Consider the following 17,393-nt stretch of genomic DNA (forward strand, 5'->3'; position numbering starts at 1 on the left):
AAAATTAAATAATAAAATACCCTTACTATATCCAGGTTTTTATATGATGCACTCAATTTGTATCTTCTACTGATTGTTATCACTTGCAAGCTGCTTCTCAGATGCCCTTTGATTGAAAAGCACTTGCATGCAGGAAAAAGGATCAGAAAAATTATGGGCTAGGCATCTCTGAAAAAACATTAGTTGATCATGACTCTTCTGTCGTCTGCTTTCCCCCCTTCCATATGTAGCTGTTCAAGCAAGACAAAGCAGATGTGGCTCTACAGGATTTCTGCATGCAAAATGCCCATAAAATGCTCTGACTATAGATGTTCCTGTTCTAAAATGCTTGGGTTTAGGAGCTGTCTTGAAAGAGACTCTGGTAAAAACCTGCTCAAGCCAACACACAAATAGATCCCTATCTGAATCTGGGGTCGTGATCTGTAAGTCAGAACTATTAATCAACTTTTCTAATCATTAAAAACTAACCTTCAGTTAACCTTCAGTGTGTGTGTAGAGACATGTCACACCTAGAACTAGTGCAGTTGCTCACGTGTTGGAGTGGTAATTCCCTTCCAAAAATCTGGTCTGACCAGTCCTACTTACTCCCTCCCACATCAGCAGCAAGAAGGGAGACCAGTCTTCCTGCTGCCTGGAATCCAACATCCTACACTCATCAGGGGATACAGGGGAAACTTCTGAGAAAACAATAATGCACATCATAAAGAAGAGGAACTGTTGTGGACACTATAAAGTAGAAATGCTGCTGTTCAGCTCCTGCCAGTCTATGAACTTGTTCATGGTGGATAGGAACTCAATACTGTATAGCCTTCCTTAAATCTAAGAGAAGATGAGCTGTCCTACTTGTGAATTTCAAAACAATACAAAAGTAAATTTTGGAGTATGATTGATGTTTTCCACCTTGAAAAGACCAAGGCTTTTGTTTTTCCCCTCCAGCAGAATACAAGTATCTTTCAGGGAATCCAGTGGCAATCATGCCATAGAGAAAAAGCAGGCATCTATTGGGCAAGAAAGGGCCAGGGTCTCTACAAGGTCAATCAGTTATTCAGGGTGTTTCCTAATAGCTATTTACTTTAGCTACAAGGTTGCCTGTAGATAAAGCATGGCATGAGCTATGTCTCCAAAGATCTCTAGTTTATTTGGTTCAGCCTTCCCTGGAGAGACAGCAGAAAAGGGGAGAGAAGGGGCCAAAGACAGTTTTTGTAACACCTTTGTGATCTCTTGAGCTGCACCTGCCCAAGGATTTTCTTGGTCCTATCTCGGCTGTCAACTTTGCTGCCAGCAAGCTGTAAGGGATTGTTCCAGAAGCCAGTGCTGCAGGACTCTTTATACCATTTGCATTTTCCTCTAATGTAAAGAAATGTCCAGCTAACTGTTAAATTGGCTCACTGGCTGCCTGGCTTCACAGCTAGGCTTGTAAGCAAAACCCTACACACTGAAATCCCCTACCAATTCAATGTTACCAGTCTTTTAAACAGTTCAATAAACTAATCAATCTGTACACTAATGGATGTTTAAAGTAAATTATCAGAATACAACATTTATACTTAGCAACTTTCTATATAAATCTAATTTCACATTAATCACTTTCATACAAAAATGGAACCGTTCTTGCCTTTCTGTTCCAGGTATTTTCTACAGCTGTTGAAAGAAAACAAGCTAAGGCAGCAGTCTGGCACACTGGGAACACTGGCACATGGCACCACTGCTGATAAAAGCTGCTTTTAGAGTCAGTGAATGCAGCACTGTAGCAGAGTGACATTTACCAGCTAAAACACTGAAAGCATAGCTCACAGCTTCACTGAGATTAAATGTCAGGCCACTGGTTAAAACAAAAATGAGTAAAGCAGAAAACTTGCAGTTTTTCTCATAAATATGTAAACATACATTTGCTGTATAACTTTAATAAATGAGTATTTGTGTATTGCTTATGTTTCCAAATTACAACAATCAAAAGGAGGACAACATAAGTTCCCTAAACTTAGTGGAAAGTGGAAACTGATGTGAGAAGTGTTTTGCATAAGAAACTGTTAACACCTGCTGTTCTCCTTAATGACTTCCACAGAGATTGGCCTTTGCCACCTGGACAAGAGCAGGAAAACCACCCAAATTTCTGGGGTTGGGCAGGTTTGTGGTGTGAGGATGCAGACTGCTGCTGCAGGTGATGCATACGTGAGCTGGACTGCTGCTTTTCAGCTATGGAGCGACCTTCTGGAGCAAGGTTAGGACATCACTCAGGTCTCCTTACTCCTGGTAAAGCTCCCTTCTCTACAGTGCTGAAAAGCTGGAGACAATGATTAGGGAATGGATGGTGGTGACAGAACTATTAAAAGAGGCAAAGGCAGGAAGAGTGATATGAAACAAAACTTTGTGTATCTATGCAAGAAAACAGACCTACTTTTTAACAATGTAGGGGGGAAAAAAAAAAGAGTATTTTCTGCTTCTTAGGAACAAGTGTGGGCCTAAAAGCAGTAATTTTTTTTTGTTTGTGTTTTTTTCTGGGCTACTAAACCTCAGTTTTTGCTGATAAATACTTTGTTTTGATGGCTCTTTAGCATTTGGAAACAAAAAAAATACCTGTTCAGCCTGTTAAAATATGAAAGGCTAGAAGATATCCATTAATTTTGTCAGAAAAGCCAAAGCCAGAATAGCTGTTGCTGATATCTTAAGGAAGGCAAGGGAAAAGGAAAATGAAAGAAAAAGAAAGCGTAAAAAATAAACACAATTCAATAACATACAAATACGGAAGACCAATAGGGCAGAAGATACTGTCTTGACACATAGAAATCCTCCTTCAAATAATCACAAATCTGACTGTAGAATAACATGAAGGCTCTTTCTAGAAGCAAGGGAAATGGAGCAGAGAGTGATTCTAGTGACTGGGAAACTGAGCAGTCAAACTTAGTGAAAGCTGAGTAGAGGTCCTTGGACACTGAAAGGAAAACTAGAAGAAAAAAACATAACATAATCATTTTTATATCAGGGCTAATTTTGGACTCCTGAACTCATCAGGTAGGAGCTAGGGGTTTTAACATTTCAGGGTTTTATTGCCTTTTATGATTTCAGAGTGTAATCAATATTTTCATTTGTGTTTTTTGTTTTGCTGAGGCAAGGTTGTTTGTTTCTGTGGCAGGAGAAAGGAGAATATGCAATGAATATGCATTTGTATTCTGCTATGTTCGTATTTCCTGCCCGGTGATTCCAAAGATCTGGTTCAGCTGACTGCTCAGTGCATCCTGAACAGCTCCCAGGTTTGTGGGAAACACAACTGCAAGCATTACAGCCCTGCAGCTGTGGGGCAAGCTGTCAGTATTGGTGATGTTTTAACTGTAAAATTAAACGAAGATAAGCATCGGTGAACAAATATGCCAAATTTTAGTTGTAAAGATATTTACCTTATGAGCTCATAACTAAGATGCAAGCCTGGAGAGTCAAGAAACCAGGGTCTACTCACAGCTCCACTGTGGACTTATCACAGGATTTGGAGCACAGCACTTCTTTCTCTCACATTAATATTTTTTACTTTGATACTAGGAAAACAATAATTTAGTCCTCACAGAGAATGCATCAAAATTTCTGTGTATCCTTCTCCAAGTGGATCTCCAGGTATGGAGAGTGTTGTTTTTATTAGCATGTGTTCTGATTCAGTAGTGTACTGTGAGAGTAAGATAAAATGTATGTGCTATTTTCTTATGCTATTTTATTTTTTTGATACTTCCAGACATAGCAGCCCATAGCCATTATGAAGCCAGTAACTTTGATGGCAATGTAAGCCTGGATGGCAAACAGATAAAAATTGTTACTTAAAAAAAAAATTAATAACTAAAAGGTTTCAAGAGATACATTGTTCACCTACATGGATGGAGTGAATGCAGTTATGATAGAAATAAGATTCCTTCTAGGAAATGTAAATCTATGTGGTAATCAAAAAATAAGACAAATCTCAGAATTTGAGAGAAAGGGATATTACTTAAGCATCTGGGAGAGAGTGTTCTTGTTAAAGCTTTTGTTAGTCTAGCTCTTTACTATGTTTGAAAATCTAGGTTTTGAGCCTTGAGGAAAACTAGCTTAAAATTTTTAATATTTTTAAAGTTTTTGTTGGTTGTGTTGTTGTTCTTTTTTCAAAAGCAGTAACCTTTTCCAAAAATTCCTTATTATCGCTATTGGTGGGGAGAAAGAAAATTTCAGGTTCTGTTTGAACAACATAATGAAACAACCTAGTGGCTTGCTCTTTTTGAAGAGTGAATATGTTACCCAGCTGACTCCCCTCCAAAACCTGAAAAATGTAACTAGCTGAAACTTCACATCCTATTTGCTGTTTGAATTTACTTGCAGAATGCAGGCTAGGACAAAAACTCTAGATGTGTAGTCTGATGTAAATTGGATAATTAAGGTAGAATTGAATTACACCTGGGTACACTTTAATCTTCTACTTTTTAAATCACTTGAATCATCGTAGGTGCAAAAAGATAGCAAAAGAGCTTGTAGCAACAGGCTGTTTTCAGGCTGGTCAGCAGCTATAACTTGTAGCATTGCCATGAAGCCTTTCTAGTCTACTTCAATGTTTCCTGTTGGTACAGTTCCTGTTTTTATTATCATGCAATACACCCAGCAGGTGAAGTGACTTCAAAACAAGCAGGGGCACGTCTGGTCCTACAGGCAAATTACCTAACTAGGGTAAATAAAATCAGTGAATTCCAGACTGGAGAAGAGAGAACTGGAAGGGTAAGGACTTAAGTTAGCACACTGTGCAGTTGGGTTAATACTGTTCACTAATGTTTTTCTCAGTATTCTTTTAATCACAGAAAGAAATATATTGGGAAGCATCATCAACTCCCTCGCTTGCCCAGCTCTCACTTTATAAAAGCTTGAGGAGAGGGGGACAAGAATCCTTCTTAGTGGGTTCTTCTGTGGCAGAAAAGGAGAGCTTCCACACCCCCACAAAATCACTAGGGACTAGATTTAACAACAGGATTTAATTGTAGCAGCACTGACCGTTGTCACTTCTTCTTTCTAGGAACTTAGTGGCTAGACCTAGCATTACCAGTGCCTTGTGGGGCAAGAGGCCCAGCTGATGAAAAGGCCCAGCTGCCGTGATTTGGCTCTGCATGCATATGCAAAGCAGTGAGGAAAGCTCCTAGTTGCTGGATCTCAGCAGAGCTCAGGAGTGTGGCTATACATGAGGCTATCTGACACTGTAAAGACATAAGTAGCTCAGATCTGTTTCTAGGTGCACATATAGGCTTTACTGGTGAAAAGAAAGATAACTGGGGTCATTAAGAGTTTCAGAAGTTAGGCAATTGCTTAGCGAGGAAAGTCGGAGAATCTAGATATGAATGCATAAAGAAAGTTTGACGTTTTAAAAATTAAGCTAACCTTAGGCACTCTACTTAACTGCCCTGTATTTCAGGTGAAAGTTGGCAGATCTATCACTGGGATCGAAAGGTCTTTAGAGTGGTAGTTTCCATCCATATCTACAATGCTTCTGCAGGTATGTGGAAGCAGAGTGGGACATATGAGGTCAGCATGCTTCCCAGTCCAGCTGCCAAATTTAAAATGAGGAACACAGAAGCAATCAATTGAAAGTGTTAATAAATGGCAAATATGAAAGTGATACTAATGCTTGTCTGCCAGAATATCAATGTTGGTTATTAAAACATTAACACCCAGACTGTCACTGGGAACAACCAAGCAGCATGATCTCTACCAGAAGTTTGTATCAAGAAATAGTTGCACCAGTGAGTTTTGTGAGAAACTGTGGGAGATGGATGGAAGGTTGATTAAAAAAGAACAAGATTACCAAGGCAGATGCAGACTGGAGAATAAACTAACTCCCTACCTACATTACCATGGAGTAGATTTAATGCAGTTTAATGCTGCCGATAAACTTAGTTGGAAATAAAGGAAAACTGACTTCAAGTGGATGAAAAACTTGGTCATAAAACAATTCAGTAAAAGACTTGCCAAGCAAATGAAATGGTAGTTACTACACCTGTAGCTATAAAAGCTAGGCATTAGCTCTCTTTCAGCAAGCTAGTCACCTTGGGTGAGCCTGAACCTGACTAATGTCTCATGGTCACAGTACTGTAAGAAATACTATCTAACTTTATAAAGCCTATTTAAAAATAAGGCCTTATCTCCTGGTATCAGAAACTACTGCTTATTATAGTAGCCTGCTTTGACTCAAAGGGAAAGGAGAAATTAAATCCAAATACTCTTAAATATAATCATACATGTTATTAACAGTGCCTTAAAATAAGTCTTTAATTGCAAATCTTGATGTGTCTTTCATCAGTCAAGCATTCCTTTAACTAGAATGTGGTATTTTAGGTTAGCTAAAACTGATATTTTCTATGTATATAAACAACTTATAGGCTACTGCCTTATCGTTACAGTTAGTATAGCAAGAAGCTGCATCAAATACCTGCCTGAAATTACTTCACAATGCAAAACCTGGAGGTGCAGACACACCAGTGACCTGATTTAATTAGATTGTTTACCTGAAATCAAGTTTTATAACACACGTGGAAATGTGACCAGGGTTTACATTAGGTTCATAATGTACCTGGTAGCCGAGTTAAGACTGATCTTTAGTTTAAGCTTTGTTTAAACTTAAGCTAAGACCTCAGTTCATTTTTACCACTACTTCTATCCTCTCTCTGAAGTAGTAGTGTCTATAGGCATGTCTAACTGGCAGTTGCAGAAAGAGCAGAGCTACAACAGACTGATCTGATGAACAGCTTTAGACATTTATCTCTGCTCAGCAGAGGGCAATTCTACAGTGAGGCTGCAGGGTAGCTGTACACAGCACACAAGGTAGACAAGGGGTGAATCATTAACACTGAGAAGCCAAACACAAATTTGGATGGATTAACTTTTTCTCTTTGGACTATAAAATTTGTATTACTGATGGTCTTTGCGTGATGTTCTTGCTCTTGCCTAGTTTGATCCTAGAAGAACAATAGTAGATCAGACTTACTGTAAAATCAATCAGGTCCAAAAGAATTATAAACAGGAGGGAAAGATTCAGAGTACAAAGTAATGCACCAGACAGTCTTAGTACTGCATTATACAAAGTTCACTTGTTACAAAGTGAATAGAGGAAAAATGCCACCACCCAGATTTTGTAGCTTTCCACAAAGTTCTAATGAGAACTGCGATATGTGGGACAATAACTTATTATTGTCTTACTTGTTAAAGCTCTATGACCTTAAGACAGTTTGGGCAAAGAATGGAAAATCTTAGCTAAATGAAATAATGATCTCCTTTCATTTAGCTTACTGGGTGAACACTTCTGTAACAACTCTAGAAGCTTGTGGGTAGTGACTTTTCATCAGTTTGGGGACCAGATGTGTGTGATGGGACAAGCAGTCATAAAAGAACTGGTAGACTTTTAGGAGCATAATCAGCTGTGCAGGTTTCAGGCTTCTATAAGGAAGTTTAAAAAGGAGAGACCCATCCAACTGACAGCTGGTGGGGAGGGAGACAGCAGAGCTTGTTGTACTTGCTGTGCAAATGTCAACTTCTTACTTGACACTTCCCACAGGAAGGAGGTCCTAATGTGGAAGGACTGCCTTCCTTGCCTGATTTAACCCAGGCTTTTACAAAGAGCAGTGATCTGAAAATATCTGTTCATCTTGGGCACTGTAGAGCACTGTGGCAGTAGGAACTCCTGAGAAGTGTCCCCAGAGATGAAAGAAAAAGTCTGATCCTAAGGGTCTGGGATGCACAATTCACTAATGAATGGAGGCTTATGCAGCATTTCTGCAGAGTTCAATGTGGAATTTTATTACATTAAAGGATAGCAAATCACTGACTCAATTACCTGGCCATGGTTGAAAACAAGGACTGGATGCAATACCTGTACAATTTTTATGCTGTGTTGTGCACATGTATCCTTTGTTTTCAATTTGGATTTCAGGTGTGCCAGAATGACTGGAATAATCACAACCCAGCAAAAGGGATAGAATACTTGATTGAATTTCAAGGTTGGCAAATTGGCCCAGAGACAAGAGCAGTAATTCTGCAAGCAGGAAGAGAACTAAAGACCACTTTCCTCTAAACTTGTACCTAATGACTGAATGACTCAAGCATGTTACATGAAGGCTTGTAACATTAGTTTATTCCTTCTTGAACATCAAATAAGTTATGTAACATTCAGTAATTTTCTCTTTCTTTGGGAAAAGTCTCTGTGCACCTTGTCAAATTTTCTGTAACTATCTAAGAAGAATTTGCATTTCTTCTCAGCCTTTCTTTCAATGAAGGCAATGAAAGTTTGTCTTCTCTGAGCAGCTGCCTCTTTTCATGGTAGGAATTTGCAGTCTTTGAGGTTATGACTGCATGTTAAATATGGCTGTTACTAATGAATGGTTTCAAAAGTGTTTCTGAGGGAAGGAAGGTGTAGGCAGAGTGTGCTGGCACAAGCCTTGCTTTCCTGGAATTTTAGGCTTCTGCATAGGAAGCACATCTAAGGTTTATATATTGTAAAAACTGCCTAATGTAGATGTGCCTGCAAAACACTGACACCTGTATTTCTGTAATTCTTGGCTCTAGGAGCATAAGCCAATCCTAACTTCTGACATCTTAATTTTGTTACTGGGTTTGATATCTCTAAAGGGACTTAACTCTGCAGAGCGCAGATGTTCATAACTCAGAAATGGGCCTCTTGAAGATGATCTCAAACTCGACAACTAGGCTAACTTTTACATTTCTTAAACTCTCTGGAGGCCCATTTCAAGCATGGGTGAAGCCCTGCAAGACAGCAAAGGTCTCCTGGAAGCTGTTCAGTTCTTTCTGAAATCACTGTCTTGAAGAAGCATTAGATGGAACTGCTTTCTCATGCAAAGTAAACTAAGAAGTTTTGCTGGAAGATCAGTGTGAGATATAAAAGGGAGGACAGTGCTCATGTAAATAAGCACATAGAAAGTAACTTCTGTGCAGCTAGGTTTGCTGTTTCCCCTTTACAGCTATTTTGGTTCCACAGATAACTAGTTATGCCAACCTGAGTGAATCTGCTCCAAATCTTGCTTTTGTACACCTAATGGCTTCAGGCTCCCTTTGCAGTACTTCTCTTGTCCTGCATTCCTTGAAACCCACAGCTGCATCATTTCAGCTTTACTTGTGCTTTTGGGTATCTGGAGAAGACTAGTTATTCCTTCAAACATGCACAAACTTCTGATAAGCCAAAAAGCCAGTGTAAGGATTTGGGGATGACTCAAATGTGCAGGTTACTTAGAAGCAATTTAAAGTTATCCCTCCATCCTGTAGTTAAACAAAAATAGTTGTCTCAACTGAAAATGTACAGCACTTGTAAGCTTTACTGTTTAAAAATATGAGGCTCTCAGCATGATGTAATACTGTGTTTGTTTCTAAATTTGGGTGTGATTTCCATGCCAAAAATTATAGACGAGTCCTATAAATGCCAGCATTTGTCCCCACCCTTTCTAGTTGCTTAAACTACTAAGCATTACACTTTGCCAAGAGCAAGGAGAGTTACATTTTAGCATAAACATTTTCTTTTAAAGGTAATTAAATATCACCAGTTGCTTCACCTACTACATAATCTTTTCACTAGCAATGTGAAGCATTTTAATCCTCAAATCACTCTCCTCTGATAAATGTTTTAGAATCTTCCCAGCTCTCTGGCTTACTATATTTTACAGAATTCTTAAACTAAGATAAGCATACAAGTAGTAGTATGCTAGCAGCTTTCAAGTGGTATAAGATCTGGCATAAAGCCAGAGATGCTTCTTCAAGTGGAACTACCAGCAGCTATTGTGGTTGATGATGGTACCTGGCAAAAAAATCGTTGGGAAAACCCTCTCCTCTACTCCTTTTCTAATAAGTACTCTTCTGATAGCATTTTGATCCAGTGGTTTCCTTGACTGCTACAAAGGGCTTAAAGGTCTTGCTAAAATGTTTTCTTAACTTTACAAGGACAAGTGTTTCTCAGATGTGTTGGGCTTTTGACAGCTTATCACAGTTTGTCAACTCCAACACCATTTTTAATAATCTATGTGTAAATCCCACTGTCAGTCTAAGATCCTCTTGTAAACAGAGAAACCATGGGGTTAGATTAGTAACTTCCTGCTCTCCTACTGTGTGATGCATTTGGTAAGATATTAAACTACAGACTGAGATCTACCAGTCAATTTATTTTGCATCAATAAGTTAAAAGCCATATATACATTAAATTAAACCAGTGGTGTAATGAAGTATTTCTTAAACATCTGTTACTTGCCTTTGCTTTAAGATGTCTTCTTCCTGTAAACATCCCTCGTATTATTACCCCCTCCCAATTAAAGTAATTGTAAAAATAATAGTATGTCATTTCCTCTCTCCCAACTTTATCTCCAGTTTTGAGAATGGGCTTGAAAAACAAGAACTGAAAAAGGCTGCTTTTGTACTTCTACACACTGAACTGCTCTGACAACTTCAGCAAGCAAGTAACTGTTGATTGGATAGTAACTGACCAGTATTACTGAAGCCAATAAGATCAAATTATTCCTAGCAGCTTCTCTAAGCATTTAAATACCACAAATATATCTGTTAGCCTCTGCAAAATTAGCCATAGAGTTCACGGTAAGAGTCAAAAAAAGTCTGCTTGAAAATATCCTCTGTGGGTGTATTTATGATGCTACTAAATTATGAAAAGTATCTTGTAACTGCACAAGTTTTTACAGGTTTCATTAAAATATTTTAAAGTCCATCAAACATTAATTTTGTATTTTGCTAAAATAATGCTTCTTTTAAAAAAAGTCAGGTTTGTATAACTGAATCCTTAAGATTACAACTCCTCTAGCAAAAAGCCAGCTTTAACCAAAATTTCTCTCAAAGAACTGTAGGGCTCAAACCTGGGAGTCCAGTCCACTACTTTTTGAGTCTTGCATTAACACAAAACTTTACTGACCAGTTACGCCTATTTTATTTTTATAATCTGACAACTCTGACTGCTTCTGACTTAAGTGTGGGATTTTTTAAAATGCATGTTGTAATTAGCATGAGAGTGCAGTTTTGTGAACAGCTTGAGAAAGTTACTATAGTGTGAGGAGTTGCCCTTTCAGCAGTGATGTATTTTGTCATTAGATGAGATAATTAATGTCAGTCAGCCAAAGACTAAATAAATATGCACGTAGCTGAAAAGTCCACATAAGCATGATAATTAAATCTATATATACTTCTGCTGTTTTGAAGCTGCCTGCTCCAGACTGGTCCTACCATTTCAGGTGCAAGACCTTGCAACAGGATAATCAAGCTTTCAGGCATAGCTTGTGCTGTTGCAATCCTGACGAGATATTATCAAGGTCTTGCAACCTTGTTTGTGCTGGCTCTACCAGCACTATCAAGGGAATGACACACTCTGATGTTACCTGCAAACTTTGAGAGGGAAAATTGGTTTTGCTACTCTAATTCACCAGCAGTGCAACTCGTTCTCTCTTCCTTGCTGTGTTGCTGCATTGCTGCTATAACACTTTCAGCTTTAATTTTACATTCAAAAAGACTTTTCCTGTAAACTATAAATCTAAGTATACATATGAGATACAGTCTGCAATGATCTGATATTTCAAATGCTTTAAGATGCAGATTAGAAATTCTCAATACATTAACATTTACTTTACCTACCAAATCTGGTTTCAGTTTGTTGGTCAAATGAAGGGAGTGAAGTATGGAGTACAGGGTTGTTACCACAGAGGAGGTCCAAGATTGTCTAACCTCGCGGCTTCTGGGAATGCGATGAAGGGTGAACTGGAAGAGAGCAAGATAAGATGAACTGTTATTTTTCTAAGCATGTTCTTCCTCCTTCTATAGAGTTATTAGATTTGTCTGCACAAACTGTTGTGTGGGGTTTTTTCGCTTTTGGTTTGCTTTTTTTTTGGTAAATCTAGTTAGGAAATGTTTTGGTACAAAACCTCCTCTTAGATGTCCTATTCAGTGCCATGCTTAGCACTCCTGGCATTCGAGTAAAACGAAATACTAAAACTACATTTATTTTTTTTAAATCTCCTCTCGTGTTACTTTAAAACATTCCTAACTTAATAAACAATTCAGCCAGAGCAGCTTCACCCGCGGTATCTTAACGTCGTGCCCCACCTCGTGGTCACGGAGACACAAGACTGGGTCTGATTAGATACAACCCAAACACGGTGATTGTCTCTTGCCTGTTTAAATTCTTCGTAGATTTACACTGCAGAAAATGTAACAACTTTTCTCAGGTAATGCCCGGTGTATACTATTAAAAATGTAACAGCAAATACCGCAATCCTTTAGATGAGTATTCAGTGGGTATTAAAAAGATATGCAAGATGCATATTCAAAATGTAAAATATTTGCATAAAGAAAGAGCAGAGAACATCTTTAAATAAAAATAAGTGTAAAAAAATAATGTTCTTTCTTCTTTCCTAGGAAAAAGTAGAGAATATTCACTGTATGTAAAAGGTATCAAATTAATAAAACTTGGATGTTTTCTGCTTGTCTTGGAACACTGTAAGCAGTAAGTAGGCTTCTTGCACTTTTCACAGATGGCTTTTACCTTGTAACAGAGGAACTACAGCTGCGAACTCCTGCTACATCAGGAGGCAGTCCTGATGCCAATTAAACTTTTGACTGCTTAAATGAAAATCAAATGTTGGCTGCAGTGTACTGTTCATTGACCTGTTACTTACATCTGGACAGTGGTCACTGTCTCACGTCATATGGGACACCAGTTCACTGCCGCTCTGGCAGAACTCATATTTGGAGTGAGAGACTCTAAATATCATTATAAATACTGAAAGTTGCCTGGTTACTTCAAATATACCATTGCTAATTGTCATACTTAGCCATGGTGATTTATGACCAGGAAAGATTGCAAAGACCAGGATGTTGCAAATAGCTGTACAGTAAATGCAAACTACAAGTCTTGAATAGCAATAACTGGGGCTTTTTAAATATATAAGGTGTAAAGAATAAAAAACCCAACACCCTACTTACAAATGCAGACTATTAAGTTAATTTTTTGACTGAAATTTATTCCGTTTCATTGTGATAAGGTTCTTTAAGTGTGGTGATGCTGGCAGACATTAACAAATGTTACAAACTGGTTGTTTTATGTTTTATTTGCAGGTGTTGAAATTCTGATTGCATTAGTCTGACAACAGAATATGGAAAAATAAACATGCCCCCTGCTCCCCATTCAACAGGATTCTGGTTATCGCTATCTTTGTATTTCTTCATGCTTTGGAAGAGATGAGGTGATAAAAAGAAATTCTGTAAGTGGAGTTTAGACCCTTGCATAGTATTCAGTCTCACAAGAAATACAGGTATGATAAGGTGGTTTCAGGCAGATCAGGTTTCAGTGGAACTAGTCAGGATGCCCCCTTCACTGTTAGAGTGGTGTTAAGCAATGTTTGAAAAAATAAAAAAAAAAAAGGCATGTGATTTGCTTAATAATAAAAAACTGATTTCAGCAAAAACTTGGCAGGGATCCCAAACAGTATCAAAGTGGAAATGTAGAACACAAGTAAAAATAAAACTGATTTTCTTGATGCTGTTCAAAAAACATGCTTGGAACTTTGCACAGAAGTGCCTATGCAATTTGTTAGGACTTCAGCCCCTGTATCAATCAACATTTAAACATTAAGTTGAGAAACAAAATCTTCCATTTTCATTATAAATCTTTTTGCTCAGTGGAAAAAGAATGGCCAAAGGAAAATGAGCATCTGTTATCCGGACAGCAAACTCAGATGCAGCCAAAAATGTTCCTCTGGTTTTCAATATTGAAGGAAAATATAACTACATGATCTGTTAGCAGTTGAAGGGGGTACAAAAGGGAAGCTGCTTAGCAAAACTAAGTGAACTAGTGGAAAACTGCATAATCCTTTGATACTGAAAATACATAATTCTAAGAAATTAACTCAGGATTGGACATTTTTCACACATGCGAGGATGACTGTCTGGCTGAATAATTACCAAACTAGATTTCTCTGAATAGGAAATACCTCCAGTCACTTTTCTCTCATTTTGTCAAGGATGAAACTTTAGCAGAGAATGCGAAACCCAGTTTTAAACTAAGCCATTTCCACTTCATTCAGCAGCTTCTGATAGGTGAAGAACCTGCACCTTCCAAGGTCAAAGTGTGGTAAACAAACCTAAAAATGTCATTCCTAAGTGAGCCTCTTGCTCACTTTAGCAGTAGTTGCTTTACATTAAAAGGGATTATTCTGAAAATCAGTGGTACTGGTCCTACAATCTTTTGTTCCAGAAGTGCTGCTGAAGACGATAAATATCAGAAATGCACCAATTGAAATCAATACCACATAATTAATGTACTGTGTGTTGAACTACTTGCTCAAGAGAACTAAGATTTTTGTAGTCAGACTTAGTTTCCATTTTACTTATTCCAATTTCTAAATAAAAACAATCTTTCTACTAATTTCATTGGAGATCAAGCCACACAAGTCAATAAAGTCATACTGTTGTCTATCAATCATGCAGCCAAATATCTCAAAACAAGTAAACATTTGATAAAAAGATAGGATATTTTCATGATTTGTAGGTGTTCAGCATTTTCTCAGGTCATCAACTAGAAAACTATCTGACATTTAAAGGTATTGCTTACTTTTAAAACATGGAATGAATATTTAAAAATCCAGTTTAAAAATCCAATGAAAACACAGTCCAGAAATATACAAAAGTAATGAAATTCCAACTAAGTTTTTCTTAGCTAAAATATTTTAAGATATTTCTTTCAAAAATATATTATGTCACTGAGGGAAATGCCAAACTAAAAAAATTTTAAAAACCAAATGTGTTTCTGCTCAAGTATTTTTGTAGCTACAAAGAACACTTCTATGGCTGCCTGGTTTATAAAATTTAGAGATTTATTTTCAGCATGTTTTTCTTGAGCCAGAGAGAGTTGCCTTTATGTAGTCACTTTCACCACAATTATGTTCCCTCATTGCTTTAAACAGATTAAGATGTTAACAGGAGGTAAAAACCATTTTAAGAAAAAGTAAGGAAGGTGGTAGTGAAAGCTGGTAGCAAGACTGGCATTTGCTATTTTTAGACATGTTTACTTTGCTTTTGCAGTGTCTCTTTAGTACACTAGTGTTAATCAACACTGTTTAGTTCACTTTTACAAATATAAAACCAGTTTGTACAGAATAACACTTCAAGCTGAACCTTAGTGGAAGTGATTATTAATATCTAGAAAATCAAAAGGACCCCCTGATCTTAACTTCCTTTTAAAGAACTGCTTCCACATTGCCTTGAATTAGAATGTCATGTTAGGATAACTTTATCTTAGAAGAGCATATTTAACAAGTTACCTGGGAATTGGAGAATGTTTTTTGTTCAAAAGAACGTATTTTAGCTTCACTCATCTTGTCTGAGTCTGCAAAAACGTAATGCCTAGGAGAGTATGACTCTGACAAACAGCTAAGTAACCTCAGGATTTCTGTTGTGTGCCCACCTGTGAAAACAAAATAGGATATGAAAATTTTTTTAATCTTCAATTTCTTCAGCCACTTTTCCTTTTAGAACTTACTGATTCTACTACTATCAGTCACAGTCTTCTGAGAATAGAAGATTTAATTAAAGGATTGTTGAGACTGTTAAGTATTATGAAGACAATTCAGCTCCCACTGGAGCTATATTGAGGGAATTTTTTCAGTTAAATGGGATTAAACCAGGATCATACAGAAGTACAATACTTGTGTTTAATATCCTGTACACAATGCAAAAACAACTGGGCAAAAAGTTATACTGTAGTCCATACTCAAAAGCCATGCCATGGTACAATGATAAAAATTAAGCTGGGCAAGACCTGGCTTGGAGCTGCAGCGTGGAAGCACCTCCTGATGACCCTGCCCAATCTCCAGTGCTACCACCTGCAAGACCAGGGTCAGGGCTGCACTATCCCAGCTCACAGTACTGAAATTAGGCAACAATTTCACTCCTCAGCTGTGTCAATGGAAAACCTGAGTGCTTGCAGAAGAAACAGTCCAGCTCCAACCAAGCATGTTAACACCTGCCCTTGAACTGGTATTGACAACCTTCTAACTTCAAGACTGCTTTACTCAGGGAGCTAAGTGGGTGCTAAACTGGAGAGAAGGGGAGGGTATACTTCCTTGATTTTTGGGAGCAGGGTTAATTTTGTTGTTGGTTGAGTTTCCTCAACTGCAGTTGAAGAAATACCTGTACCAGTGGAAGAGGAGAGAGGGAAGATGGTGTGTGTAGGTGAAGTGTAGCAACTCGCCTTTTATCTTTGCGTCTGGATCAGCTTAACATCAACCTGCACCAGTAAGCACATACATAAGCATTGACTGGACATGTTGCTTTCCACTCTGCTGGAAGTTGCAGATGAAAACAGTAAACCAAATGTATTTCTACTACCTCCTGCTGCCCAATGTCATTAGCCTCCTGTGAGACCTTTGCTCCACAAGGCAGCACTCTTAGCTGGCAAAAACTGCCAAGCAGCAAGAGCTGTGCTTGTTCCCTTAGACACAAGACTTTGACAGCTTTCTGTAGAATTCCATGCAGTATTTTTCATACTTTTTTTGGATTTTCTGATGAGCACTGGCTTGTTGAAGCTTTCATAAATCCTAAGGCAATCATCTGAGCATTCACAGAAAAGCGGGAGATCCCTACTTCAAAAAGTCTCAAAGAACATGCTGGAACGTTGTATCAATGTTAACTGACTCATGAATTATTTAACACGGTAACCTTATGCACAGTGGATGTAATTTTTTAGTACAAACTAGATTCTAAAGGACCAAAGGAAATACAAACACATTTCCAGCCCTGGTGGAAGTAAAAGTGACCTAAAAAATAATAAAACTGCCTGTCAAACTCACACTGCACAAAGATCTTGCAATTATTACTCAGCTGGTCAATGTGCAAAAACCACAGGGATGCCTGGATTTGTCTTGGGGGTCAATTCATTACCCTGCAGCTTTGGGGAGGTACCAAGGAGTAGCAGGTGTGTGTGTCCTTAGCGTAGAGCAACACACCTGGGCAACAGTCCTGCTTCTGACACACCCTCGTGAGGCTCTTGCCAGTGAACACCAGAAAGACGTTTGGGTAGAAAGATCAGACAGAGATGTCTGTACGGGGTGCACTGATCTTCATGAAGCCTCGCCCTGAACCATCAGCAGTAACAGTCAGAAGACCGAGCAGCTGCTCGGGTCTCTCCTGCACTGGTCAATACATTAGTTAACGACTTCGGCGAAGCGCTCACGGTGCCCGAAGGAAAGCTCGGAAACCGAACTGTCAGACAGACGAAAATGACACAAAGAAAGATGAAGCGGAACGATTGCTCAGATTAAGAACTACAAACCCCAGAGACCGGCGGCGGCCGCGAGGGCGCCCTGCCCGCGTGGGAGGGCGGAGGTCCGGGCTGGGCCTGCGGGGCACCC

The 17,393-nt window shown here is 38.5% G+C and overlaps 1 protein-coding gene across 1 annotated transcript in view; it reads right to left on the reverse strand.

Annotated features, from left to right (window-relative positions):
- The window catches only part of LOC104396754 (calponin-3), a 57,924-nt gene extending 42,565 nt beyond the window's left edge, over positions 1 to 15,359 (reverse strand). Inside the window, exons 1-2 of the mRNA XM_010006637.1 lie at positions 15,306 to 15,359; positions 11,623 to 11,745 (exon numbers count right to left, since the gene is read on the reverse strand). Of these exons, the coding sequence (XP_010004939.1) occupies positions 11,623 to 11,745; positions 15,306 to 15,359 (177 nt within the window). The remainder of the gene's footprint in view (positions 1 to 11,622; positions 11,746 to 15,305) is intronic.
- Positions 15,360 to 17,393: the final 2,034 nt, after the last annotated feature.

This window comes from Chaetura pelagica, unplaced genomic scaffold, assembly GCF_000747805.2.
Source record: "Chaetura pelagica isolate M959 unplaced genomic scaffold, ChaPel_1.0 scaffold69, whole genome shotgun sequence".
In the NCBI taxonomy this organism is placed as follows: domain Eukaryota; kingdom Metazoa; phylum Chordata; class Aves; order Apodiformes; family Apodidae; genus Chaetura; species Chaetura pelagica.